Here is a 13,848-nt window from a genome sequence, read left to right on the forward strand (position 1 = left end):
GGGGGGGGGATGTTAATAGGGTTAATTTACATTCTCAACATGTTCTTCCTGAACTAGTGATACACATCCTCTGCTGACGGTAGCACCATTAATTCTTGCCTGTTTTCCCTTGATTTCACTGCAGATTTAATGTTCACTCTCCGTTTATGCTCTTCTACTCAATCCAACTATGAAGCAAGAGGATTTAATTTACTGTACTGAGGATGTGAATTTGATTTCGGTGGATGTTGGATTCTGTTAAATCCCAAAAAGATTTAAAGTTTTTTTCTAACATGGCTTCAGTTCCAGAACATACTTCACATGGCAATGAGTTCTAGGTATATTTGATGCAGTATTTTTTAGAAACATAGCTAGTAAAACCAATATCTCTTGTTTTCACAGCACTTATGGCTTTATGGTGCAATATTTTACAAGCAGGCCTTATGAAAACAGACACACATATCAGTGTGTATTTCAGTGAAAACATTAGTAATTGCGGGTTGTTTTATGTTTATTTAGTACTAACTTGAACTTTTTCAAATCTTACACATTATTATTATGGTACTAAGCACTTGCCACCCCTGAACTGTAGCCAATAGGTTATAAACACTGCCCATTTATCACAGTCTGTTTTTTTGTCCCCTGTAGCAATGGATCCGTCCATTACATTGTGGCAGTTCCTGCTACACCTGCTGGATGATCAGAGTCAGAAGCATTTGATCTCCTGGACATCTGGGGATGGAGAGTTCAAACTGCTGGATGCCGAGGAGGTGGCCAGACTCTGGGGGCTGCGCAAGAACAAAACCAACATGAACTATGATAAACTGAGCAGGGCACTTCGTTACTACTATGACAAGGTATGTACAGGAGTAACTATGGATGTGAATCATGGACTTAATCAGTTTATTTGATATATTCATTACTGTTTAAAATTTTGGGTTTAAAATTTAGGTAAGTTTTTTTTTTTTTTTCTTTTAAAGAGCTTACATTTTATTCCGCAAGAATGCAATAAAGTGATCAAACGTGACAGTAAAGACATTTATAATGTTACAAAAGATTTCTATTTCAAATAAATGCTGTTCTTTTGAACTTTCTGTTCATCAAAGAATCCTGAATAAATGTATCATGGTTTTCCACAAAAATGTTTAGCAGCACAACTGTTTTAAACATTGAAACTAATAAGAAATGTTTCTTGAGCAGCAAATCAGCATATTAGAATGATTTCTGAAGGATCATGTGACACTGAAGACTGGAGTAATGATGCTGAAAATTCAGCTTTGTATTACAGGATATTTTAAAATAGCATTTAAAAATATATTCAAATAGAAAACTGTTATTTTAAATTATAATAATGTTTCACAATATCACTGTTTTTACTATGTTTTGAATCAAATACATGAAGAAATCTTACCAACCCCAAAGTTTTGAACACTAGTGTATATATTTGACATACAGTAATACATTTTATTGATATTAAATTAGATTAAATAAATGAAGTTAAATTAAACATTATTTACTCAACATTTACTCAAAAAATGTTAACCAATTAATGAGCCTGGACAATAATTTGGTCCATCACTAGTATTTATCCATAAATATTAATAATTCTGTGATTTTTACTGTCTAACTACTATGAAAAAGCTAGAAAAACGCTTAAGATTGGAACTTGAATTAATGTTTAATGTCAAGTGCATATTATTGTTTAGCCACATTTCTCATCAAGCTTTCATACTTCCACAGAATATTATTAAGAAAGTTAGCGGCCAGAAGTTTGTCTACAAGTTTGTGACCTTTCCGGATCCCAACTCTGCTGATGGGCTGAAAGGGCCTGAGGATTCCCAGAGGGCCACTACAGGGGAGAAATTGGAGCTTTCCATTCAGACCAAATCTAACACCACCAACCCGTGTCTCTCCAAGAGCCTGCAGGTTCAGCACTCCTCTCCTAGCTCAGTGCAACGCAGCTCCCGCAACGATTACATGAAGTCTGGTCTCTACTCCACTTTCACTATCCAGTCCCTGCAGACGCCCTACAAAACCACATCCAAATTCATCAAAACAGAGCACGTCCTGAGTGACTGCAGCCCCAATCCTGCCCCTCTGGACTGCACAGTGCATGAGGTCAGCTTCTTTCTGGATTTTATGTTTTTGTTTTAGAGCTGATGCTTTTCATTCTGTAATAAATCCTCTCAGATGACATGAGCCATCAGTTAAATGAGTTATCAATGTTTAAACCTCCAAAACCTTGTGAGGCAAACCTTGTGTGTCAAGTATTTGATTCACAGTGATTTTGTGTGTATGGCGCAGATGCGAATGTGTCAGACAGAAGGACAGCAGGGAACTGTTCAGGCCCAGTCGGCTGTAGAGAGCAGCAGTCTGCAGGTGATAGTGACCCACCCGTCCCCATGTGCTACTCCCGCCCTCAGCCCACAGACGCCCTCTGGATCTGCCACGGCAACCACGGTATGGATTCACTCTTTAACACACATCCAGACACAGTCTTTAAATGTGTAAAGCTGTGCGATTTTAGCCACGATGATGGTGCCAACATTTGGGAATCATGTAAGATTTTTTGCTGTAGGCAAAGTCTTTAATCGATTAGTGTGGCATCACCCATGGCAGTAGTGTTCATTTTGTTAGCTGGTTTTTAGTTTAGTATTAGTCTTAGTCCTTTGTCAAATGTCCTTTTTAGTTTTCATCATATTTAATCAACCTATCCAGTTTTTTGTTTAGTCAATTTGTAGTTGTTAGTCTAGTTTTAGTCAATGAAAACATATTTTAGTGCTGCATGCTGCATAATGGTTCAACTGATAATTACAGTTTTTTTGCTCAGAATTATAACTGTGATTACTGATCATGATTGTTGTCAGAGAATGTCAGCTCATACACATGGTTTATTTGACCTCATTTAGATTTATTCAATTATCATTTTTTCTATGCATTATGAAAACTGGTAAAACACAAAAGCTTCTCTCAAAAACTAAAACAATTAAATTTCTAATATTAACTCTAATAATTCCAAATTATATTCATGTTTTTCTATTAAAACAATGACAAAAAAGACTTTGTGGCACAGAGGCTGCAAAAGTGCATTTATTCAGCAACCACGATCGCAAACAATGGACCCTTTTCACATTTCCGGGTTTCTCAGCAGCGGAAGTCGTCATAGTTGGGTTAACTTGAAGAGCAGTGAATGGGAGAGTACCACAAATATATTTTTTGCATTCCCATTTGCTCAAATGGCAAAAGGAAAACTCCACGATAGTGTTTTCGTGACTTTCAATAAAAGAAAAAAATTGAGAGAGACTGATAACGGCAGTCAGATGAGAGAATGATGTCAAATTTACCGTCCCTCCCATAGACGCTGCTTTAGAAACACCCTCGCATTAGCGTTAACTGTTTTTTTGTAATTTGATGCAAAGGTGATAAAATACAAAGAATAGTATTATAAATGTACATTCATTTTTAAACAAATACAAATAGGAAAAACTTTCGACGATTTACGATGTTGATGACCGTTAAACGCGTCATCACAGTCTTGTGAAAAGGGTCCATATAGTTGAAATCCATGTTTGGATTTATTACAGTCGGCACTGAGGCCTTGTGTGTGCTTGGTTGTGATATAGAGATTTTTAGAGATAGTCTATTTTTTTTTATTTTTTTTTGTCAGTTATGCTGCATATTAATATAGTCACAGTGTTTAATGATGTCTCATCTTAGTCAAGGAAAAAAGGTCATGAATGAATAATTTTCTTTAAACTGGATGGCAGTCGTTTAAGTTTTGCAATGAATCTCAGCGTCAGTGTCAGAAATGGCATCACAGTCAAGCAAGCCCTTTCTCCAGTGAATAAAATCAAGCACATTTTTCTTGTTGTACTTAAAAATATGTCACACTATGGAAGTAAGTTACAAATTAGTCTTTGCTCATTGAAGCACTCATTGTAGCCTCCTAGTCAACATGACATTTTTTGGCAGATTTATAAAAGCTTATTGACCCAGATTCTTGTAAAATACTTTAAAGATCAGCTAATCAACTTGCAATCCAAATATCTGACACCCATGTTAAATACTGTTATTATTAAGACTTATGTGCATAAAAATTTTTGTTTTAAATTCATCCCACAGAATACTCAAGCACAGAAGAGCCAGAGTTTGGGTGACCCACCCCAGATCTACCTGTCTGATCCCAGCTCTCTGACCTCGCTCATTCCTCTAGCTCATGGAGAATGTGTAGTCAACCATTCTCAGCCTGTGTTTGTGGTCATAAAGCCTTCGCCAGTCGGGCTTCCCAAAGAGTCCAGTCTCCCGCCTGAAGACGATTTGCTGGAGATTGTCCATTTGGATGACAAAACAGATGTTGAGGTGAACAGACGTGTCAATTATAAATCATTCAGTGTATAACATCCAAAAAATGTTAAACATGTTTGGCTGTGATTAAATGCGAGAGTAATTTAGCTTTTTATTTATTGCCATACTCAGCCAGTGTCCACAGTGCCTGTCCCTGGAGTTACAGATGCCCCTATCCCTGTGGATGCTCCATCACCCTGTGTGGAGCCAGTATCCCAGCCGGTTGGAGAAGGGGAAGTGAAAGAGAAGCCTGAGCTACCCGGTTAGTTGAAAGTTCAGGTTGTTAATGCATTAAAGAGCTGGTGAGGTTCATAGCAGTTGATTGTTCTAGTCTGTTTTTAGGTTTACTAAGTTTATAAATTACAAGCAAATCTTTGTGTAAGTGGTAACACATTCCTTAGCATTTTTTGTTCAACTTATAAAAGGGATATCAATTAAGGTCCATTTCAAAATCTCAAGTTTCTTGGCAACCAAAAACAGCCTACTGTTACGGTAATTAACTACAATACCGTTCGAAAGTTTGGGATCAGTGAGATTTTTAAAATTTATTTGAACAAAATGCTCACCAAGACTAGATTTATTTAATAAAAAATACAGTAAAAAGAGAAACATTGTTAAATATTACTACAACTTAAAATAGCTGATTTCTATTTGAATATATTTTAAAATGTATTTTATTTCAGCCACCATTACTCCAGTCTTCAGTGTCACATGATCCTTCAGAAAAACATTCTAATTATGCTGATTTGACGATCAAGAAACATATTGTATTATTGTCAATGTTGAAAACAGTTGTGCTCCTTCATATTTTGTGGAAATGTATATATAATTTTTTCAGGATTCTTTGATGAATAGAAAGTTCAAAAGAACAGCATTTATTTGAAATATAAATAATTTGTAACATTATAAATGTCTTTACTGTCACATTTGATCAAATCAGTGCAAGTGCTGTTGACACCGAGTCCGCTGCCATCAACCATTCACTTCTGGAGCACTCTCAGTCCAATCGCTCCACGCAGCCCTGCCAAGCTCTCCTTTCAGGTGAGACTTCCTGTCCACAGCATGGCAGCAGCACACCATCTGTCTCCTCACACTCCCTCAGCTCATTGCATGGATGAGATTTTACTCTCTGCCCACTCCATTCATAACCATCAAATACTTCACAACATATAAATTTTATGTATTTCTCCTTTTCCCAACTTTTCAGATTGTCATGGTAATCGATATATCTTATTTACATTCATGCATTTAGCAGACACTTTTGTTCAAACAGACTTACAATAGAGGAACATAAGTGTTTTTCACAGAACCAACAATATTCTTATACAGTGGCAGGTTTGTTAGAAAGCTAGTTTAGGAAATGAGCTACAGCAGAGAAGAAAGAGGATTTATTTTTAATTTTTTTCCAGATAGTCTTGTAACAATTTTGAATTGTGAAATACTATTTGGTTTCATGACATGAAAAGGAAATTGGTGTATTACATGGAGTATTCTTTGGATGATAAATGGTTCGGTAAATTCTGAATGGATGAGCCACATTTCAAATAAGTTAGCCAGCTATTCCCACACTTGTGAACACACATGATTTGAATTCTGTTATTGTGCCTTCACATTAACTCTACGTTGCTACAGTGCAATAAAACCATAATCTACAATTAAGCGAATTAATTTATTATTATTATTATTATTGACTAAGTATTTATTAGTGAAGTCGGTTGTCTCATTTTATTGCTTTTGTTCCCATATTTTTAATACCTATAAAATATTATTAATAATAGTAATAATAATAATTTAATTATTACATATTACTGAACTGCCTTTTATCATATTGCTTTTGCTCCCATTATTTAAAAAATGAATGCTTAGTTAATTTAAAAAAATATATAATTTCAATGCTCTGCATTGCAGTGATTTCACAATATTTTCTTTTGCTTATTCATTAAGTGGACATCAAATTTTTTGTGCTTAATTTTGAGAAGGTTTTTGTTTTGTTGGACTGTTCCTCAGAAAAGCATGTGAGCATCCTCTGCTGGCCAATAGCAGCAGTGCAGAGTTTGAAATGTTTATAAGTTGTTATTTTTACAGGAACAGGTGCATTATAAGGTCATGAAACCCCCTGTTTCAGCACTGGTTAGTTCTGACCACAGTTTTAAAAAACACTTAAAAAGTGGGCGTGGTGTGCTGCGGAGTGGAGGGGGAAGAGGGGAGACAGACAACACACAGCTTCGCGTTCAGACAGTTTCATTTCGCTCCCATCGAGTTAAAAACACAAATAAATGCACAGCCATTTGCACTCTCCATCGAAAACATGTATATGAATGCGCTTTTGCACCTCTGATAACTTTTAAGGCTTATTATGCGGCGTTTATATAAGCCTTTTGACGGATTGTGTCACGGAGCTGTAAAAATGGTTACACTCACTAAGTGAATGAATCGCGTTTGTGCCGAACTCTTATTACAAAGCAAAAACAAACTCTTATTCGATCCATGAATGTTTCTCTCAGATAATGTACGCGAGCTCACAGTCTGAAGGGTCTGTCATAGCAAATCAACACATGCTGTTGTGAATAATGAAGTGAAGCATCTTTTCATAGGATAAGAACACGCAGTCTCATGAATAATTTAATAGACACCTACGCGTCATCGATGTACTATAGTCCTTTGCCACATCACAAATTATGACGTCAATATGATGTAGATTTAAAACCCGGAAGATGAAAATTGCGCAAAAAAGCTTAAAATTAACCAGTTTTCTCCAACAGTTAAACTTATCGGATGCTAACATTGTCTTCTATGATGTGCAACACAAACACCTCTGCTAAAATCTCAGAAAAAGTAGTGTGGGGTTTCATGACCCTTTAAATCTAACCCTAAATAAGTGTCTGTCTTGGATGTTCTTCTTGGACTAGTTTTGCATTTTTATTATAGCAAAATGTTCTCTTAAAGGGATAGTTCACCCAAAAATGAAAATTAGTCCATGATTTACTCACCCTCAAGGCATCCTAGGTGTATATGACTTTCTTCTTTCAAACGAATCCAATCGGAGTTATATAAAAAATTGTCCTGGATCTTCCAAGCTTTATAATGGCAGGGGGCAGGTGTTTCTGTTCAACAGTTCAAAAGAAGTCCAATAAAGCGCATCCATCCATACTAAAAAAGTGCCTCACACGGCTTTAATGTTCTATTGTAAATGAATTACTGCAAATTTGTACATTCATTTATACTCAAAAAGGGGTCAAAATGATTGCCTGTAGCAGGGTTATTATCATTAACTAAAACAAAATGTAATATACAGGGCTCCAGACTGTGCCTAGAACAGTCGCATTTGCGACCAAAAATATTAATTTGTGAGTGATATTTTTGCTGAGATTGCCTCTAGCGAGTGGCGACTATGTAAATTTACATGTTATGACTTAAAAATGTGCATGAAATGCCTTTTTTCCTACTTGTTTTGCGATCACATATTTTGTTATTTTGACGTAATAAACTGAGAAGATAGTTTTAGTGGAAAAAGACTTTCAAACAGTCTGAGAGAGCGGAGATGTACAAAGTAAAAGTGCAGAAAAGCAGTGTCTATTTCGGGAGCTTAAACAAACTACAACAGGTAAAGCTGTCAGCTGTTTTATCGTTAACAGTTCTCATTTATAAACGATACTAATATGGCTTCTTGTTATCATATTAGGGAGTTTTGTTCCAACACATATACCATGTAGTTTTCAAATAATCCTGAAGGACTTGATTAGTTGGATCAGGTGCGCTTAATTAGGGTTGAATCTAAACTCAGCAGGGCTTCGGCCCTCCAGGAATTGAGTTTGACACCCCTGATCTAAATGTTGTGTTCTGCTAAAGGATTAGTTCACTTCCAGAATAAAAGTTTCCTGATAATTTACTCACCCCCATTGTCATCCAAGCTGTACAAAAATAAAAATGTATATACTTTTTAACCACAAATGCTCGTCTTGCACTAGCTCAACTTCACGCATTACGTAGTCATGTTGGAAAGGTCACACGTGACGTAGGCAGAAGTACTGACCCAGTGTTTACAAAGCGAAAGTGCAAAGAAAGTCAAACCCCCTTTACAAAAAAAAAAGGTAAAACAACGATGTCTGATGATTTTGAAGTTGGAGGAGAAAATGAGATGGAGTTTTTCACCCTACCCTACCTTTTTTAACCGGAGTACACAGACAAAGAACTAACGATGCGTTCTTTTTTTATACCCACACTGGATATAAATGTGTGTGTTTTGAACAGCACATTCCAGGGCCCAGGTAATGGTGGGGCCCCTCTCTGAATACAACACTGGGCAAAGGTTTGCTACATTTTGAATGGATCTTGGTGGACTAACATAAGCAAACTGTCCAACGCCATCAGATAAAGATGCTAGGACAGCATCCATACACCTCTTAAGGACCTTTCACACGGTATGCGGCAGTCGCGAGTGTCTGGTTCATTCTCGATGGGAGACATGCGGAAAGCGGGCGGTTTCGCTGGCGGCGCGGAGGCGGAGCGCAATCGGTGCTCGTGCACCCACAATCCTGCCACTTCCACGGGCACGGCGCTTCGCAGCAGGCGCCGCCAAAGATAAAAATATTTTATCTTTTTGTGAGCGGCAGCCGCGTCGGTTTCAACCAATCAGTGAACATTTAACTGAACTGCCTATTGGAAAAATAGAGGAGAAGATTGTTTTAAGTATAATAGATTTCCCAGAACTGTATCTAAAATCTCATACAGAGACATAAATAAAATTATATTTCATTCAATCGTAACCTCACAGGTATGCTCTTTAGGCAAATCATCAAAACAACTTCACTTGTCTTTCGTCTTTCATACTTTTCTGGACCATGACAGTGTAATTTACTTGGCAGTCAATGGGACAGTCACACGCCTCCTGGTTTTCATCCAAAATATCTTAAATTGTGTTCCGAAGACAAACAAAGCTTTTACGGGTTTGGAACGACATGGGGGTAAGTGATTAATGACAACATTTTCATTTTGGGGTGGAGTATCCCTTTAATGGGTAAATGAATGCATGCATGACAGATCAATCTTTTTCCCATCATGTTTGGACTTGCGTTCGTTAAAATGAGTTCATAACATTGCCAAAGGTGTTCTGGATGTGGTTTGGAAAGTGAGAAATGCACCGGTAAAACTTGAGTGACACTTTTCAAGTTTGTCAACTTTTCTAACTTTGTGTTTGGACTATGCAAATAAGTTCCACAGAAGGAAAGAAGGGTGGGCCACACCGTGTTCCCCTGTTCTGATGGAAACAGCCATTCACAGCACAGAAATGGAGAAGCACCAAATTGCAGTCTCCTCCTCATTGGAAAGGGAACCCTTTCAAAGGTACCCTTCCAAAAGGCACTCCTTGTTCTGAATTTCCATCCAGAGAGACAATAGCAGATCACCAACCTGTCTCCGAGTCTCCGGCCTGCATGGTAGGAGATAGAAACAGATCAACAAAGTTCTGAGTCTCAGTCCTGTAAGGAGAGAGACACTAACAGACACAACCCTGTTCTGAGCCTGTGACCCATTACAGGGAAGGCAGCAACAGACACATTTGTTCTGAGTCTCCGGCACATCCAGTGAGACACTAACAGATACATTCAACATTCTGAGAAGAAAAAGATACTCTACGTTCAGAGTCTTCGTCCAGTGAGACAACAACAGATGCAGCACATCCTGAGTCTCCATCCTAGAGAGACAAAGCGGATTGACCAAGTTCTGAGTCTCTAGCCCAGAGAGGCAGAAGACATACAGATATTTGCCAAAAGTTTAAGCGCCGGCGAGCATCCTTCACGTCAAGGTACTTTCGTCTGCTTGTTCCAGACTAAGGACCTTCTGCACTTACTCCAAGCCAAAGCCACATCTGTGTTCCAGATTTTAGGACCCTTTGGTGCTCCATGAGATCAGAAAAAGAAATCACAGCTACCGGTGATGCTCACTGGAACACAGAGAACATAAATATCACTTATCCAAACCTCTTCCAGAGACCATGGCATTATTGCATATTATACGTTTATGATATTCTAATTTACATTAGATGTTATATAGCTGATCGATTAAGAACAAATAATCTTTAAATTATTTGTTTGAGGCATAATAAGGTTCTTCGCCTTATTAGTTTGTTTATCTTTTCATAAGATAACATAACTTTGCCATAGCAACATCCAACTGAATCGATTGCATTTTATGCACTTTATTCCTTTTTCATTTGATATTCATTTAGTAGTTTTTGATTACTCTTGTCTATATTTTGTTAATAAAATAAATTTTATTACACTTGTGTCTTCCTTGTGTTGATAATACAGTAAGAGGTTCTACAAGTTAGATATCCCACCAATATTTCTTATCTGATGTACTCATAACCGCACCTTAAGTGACACATGATCCAAAAATCATAATGTCATCGTGATGTGAGTACCTATCACTACACTATTTTGCCTCCCTAGGTTGGCGAAAGCAAATTCACTGCATGTGTGTGAGTGTGTATATATATATTTCCATTACTTCAAGTAAAATAAATATAAGCTGAAATAAAATAAAAATTAAAAAAACTTTTAAACTTAAAAATAAACTGTTAAAACAAAATTTCTCACTTTTGTTTTAAGTAGAAGTATTAAAAAAATAAAACTAAATAAATTAAAAACTAAAGCTTAAAAACGATATAATTAAGAAAAAACACTAAGAAAAATGACAAACAACAAAATTGCTAAAACTTGAACTAAAATTAAAAAGAAAATAGATAATATAAACAAAATCTAATACAAAATATTAACAAACTATCACAGTATATCAATAATACTAAAATAACACTGTTCTGTGGAGATGGATAGCATGTACAATACATAAAAACAAACACCTTTTAATAGTCAAGCTTAAATCCTAATTAATAGCTTCCTGTTATTCTTACAGTTCCCCTCCAACGGAAGCAATCAGATCCAGATCCCAGCACTGAGCGTGGACGGCCTATCCACACCTGTCGTTCTCTCCCCTGGACCACAGAAACCATAACTTGCGATTTAATTCCCTTATCTCCTGCCGTGGTGATTGGCTCCCTCCCCAGTCAATGAAACGCTGAGGACGGCCAATGAAAGATGGGACACTCCATATCAAGTTCTGCTGTGAGTTGGGCGGGGCTTCTGCTCCAATGTTGACTCGGGAGGAGTGCGCTCTCAGCCGGCCTTCACGATTGGTTGACAGAGCGGCCCGATTCTGGGCTTGATGGTGGCATTTCATAGACTATTTGCTCTTTTGATTTTCCTTTGCCTTTTATATGATCATCATGGACGGTTATTTATTTATTTCTGATGTTTCTTGGTGCATCGTGAGATGCATATACCAGAATGCTCATGTGAACTTGGAACTCGGAGATCTCAATTTTATTTTTGATTTCTCACCGTAACATTATGAGTTATGGACCAGACGAGGTATCCTTTGATTGAATCAAGGCATAAAATGCCATTTACTTCACAGATGGAGCATAGCTTTCTTAAAAACTTCTTTATAAAAACTTTCTTTAAAAAAATGGAAAGCATGCATTTGAAATCTGCCAGATTAAAGTGCAAGTTAATTTCTTTCTTCGGCATTACAGAGACACAAATACATCATTTATAGTAACACTGTTATTTAAAAATTTTGTGTTTTTTTCCATGGACAAAGGAGTCCATTTTCCTAAAGTGGCATTGAAAATGCCAGAGGAATGTAACAGCCATTCCCAGGATTTGAAAAGGTGGAACCAGGGAGGAAAAGATACAAAGAGATTCTGAGTGATATCATGATCTGGAATGTATCAATCTTTTTCTTCTATTGCATCATTCCTTTATTTCAGAACCTTCTTCTTGTAGATATATGTTGCACCCATTCCAAGATTTTGTATTCTTGCTTTCCTGTTTTTGTTGTTGTTTTTAGTAATTCTATCAAGGAGCCCTTTCTCTGGCAGCATTGACAATGCAGGTGAAGGTTTCAGAAGTGTCGCAGCGAAGCTTTGCAGTTTCATGCTTTTTTTTTCTTCAAAAGAAAACGCCAGAGGAGACCAAAGACCAGCTGTTTATATACAATCCATCTTAGCATCTCTATCCTTTTTTTTCTCTTGTTTCGCATTTTCTCTCGCTCTCGTCTTTTTATTTTTACTCTGCCGCATTAAAGGGCTATAAGAACCTTCACACAACCAAAACCCACTCACTTCTGACACTGTATATAACTGATACATCTAACTCGCCAGCTATAAGTGTAAAACACATTAATCCTTGTAAATAAAGTAATTTATGGCAGAACAGGAAGTATGTAGCTTCAGCTGCTTTCGATGTTGTTAGTAGTTTTGTGCAGCCTGCCTCTTATGCTATGTTCGTCTGATGTGTTAAAATCACACTCACGGTTGTTACCTCAAAAGCTGTCAACAGCTCGACGTGTCAAAGCAGGCACGCAAATACGTTGCAACTGACAAACAAAGTCAACGATCATTTGCATGTCTTCTTGCGCTTGTAGTTTCTCAAGTTTCCTGTGGAGAAATCATGGTGGTTATATATAGAGTTCTGCAGAAAGCTGTAGTCAGTGTTTATGGACAGTAACTGCCTCCACCGCATACAGCCTTTTCTGTACGACTGTTTCTATCATTTCATTTGACCTGAGTTTGCTGAACTCACACATAACATCCTTGTTTTCCGTTTTAAGAACATTTGGACAACAGTGTCTTTCACTTTAGAACATTTTGGCTCTTTAAGTTGGTGCTTTTTGTTGTTTTAAAGAGTGTTTTGGTTTGATATCTGCGTAATTGTAATGAACTTGGGAGGATTTGCTGGTAGCATGCTGCAATTGCTTACGCTTGTCACCTCTCAGATTGTTTCTCCTGCATTTTGTGCACCTCATGGCTGATTTGTTACATGGACCAATGTGAACTGTTCTTTTCTCAGTGAATGACTGTTTGTTTTAAGATGAAGCACTTGAGAAAAGCCTTGAAGATTAGTAAATGTTCACCTCAGCTCTTGGTGTCCCTTTAATATGTACCGATGATGTCATGGACGCCCACAAGTCGACACATTGAATGTTCTGTTCGGGGGGCATTTTGGGAGTCACCCCCTCACGTTACCACGTGCTAAGCTCAGTGAACTGATATCAGCTTAACCTCCTGAGACCCTGCATCCTCATATCCAGGACATTATATTTTAGTGAATTTCTTTGTGACCACAGTTTTAAGTCTGGATGTCCTGTACAGAGCACATTCAGGGCTTTTTTAGAGATACTAAATGTTTGGATATTTCACCATGACCACTCCCTCTCCTTGGATATTAATTTAGTGACACTCTTATGGAAATATGATATTTTGTAATTATCATTTAAATCCGACTAATTTTTAAACTGTGTGTCATAAATCAACATCTCAGGAAAATGTTATGGGGTTTCAAATCAAAATATGACTTTCTGTTACGAAACAGGACGTTGATTTCATACATGTCCTCATATGAAGACACCGGGACTAAAAGCATGTTTATTACGCATTTTGGGAGACACAACAAATGAATAGGGAAA

The 13,848-nt window shown here is 37.3% G+C and overlaps 1 protein-coding gene across 1 annotated transcript in view; it reads left to right on the top strand.

Annotated features, from left to right (window-relative positions):
- The window catches only part of LOC107734500 (ETS domain-containing protein Elk-1-like), a 19,300-nt gene extending 5,798 nt beyond the window's left edge, over window positions 1–13,502 (top strand). The window contains exons 2-8 of the mRNA XM_016546472.1: window positions 628–836; window positions 1,720–2,097; window positions 2,284–2,439; window positions 4,102–4,338; window positions 4,456–4,585; window positions 5,264–5,364; window positions 11,236–13,502. Of these exons, the coding sequence (XP_016401958.1) occupies window positions 628–836; window positions 1,720–2,097; window positions 2,284–2,439; window positions 4,102–4,338; window positions 4,456–4,585; window positions 5,264–5,364; window positions 11,236–11,334 (1,310 nt within the window). The 3' untranslated portion in view covers window positions 11,335–13,502. The remainder of the gene's footprint in view (window positions 1–627; window positions 837–1,719; window positions 2,098–2,283; window positions 2,440–4,101; window positions 4,339–4,455; window positions 4,586–5,263; window positions 5,365–11,235) is intronic.
- Window positions 13,503–13,848: the final 346 nt, after the last annotated feature.

This window comes from Sinocyclocheilus rhinocerous, unplaced genomic scaffold (genome assembly GCF_001515625.1).
Source record: "Sinocyclocheilus rhinocerous isolate Xijiao unplaced genomic scaffold, SAMN03320098_v1.1 scaffold99, whole genome shotgun sequence".
NCBI lineage: Eukaryota > Metazoa > Chordata > Actinopteri > Cypriniformes > Cyprinidae > Sinocyclocheilus > Sinocyclocheilus rhinocerous.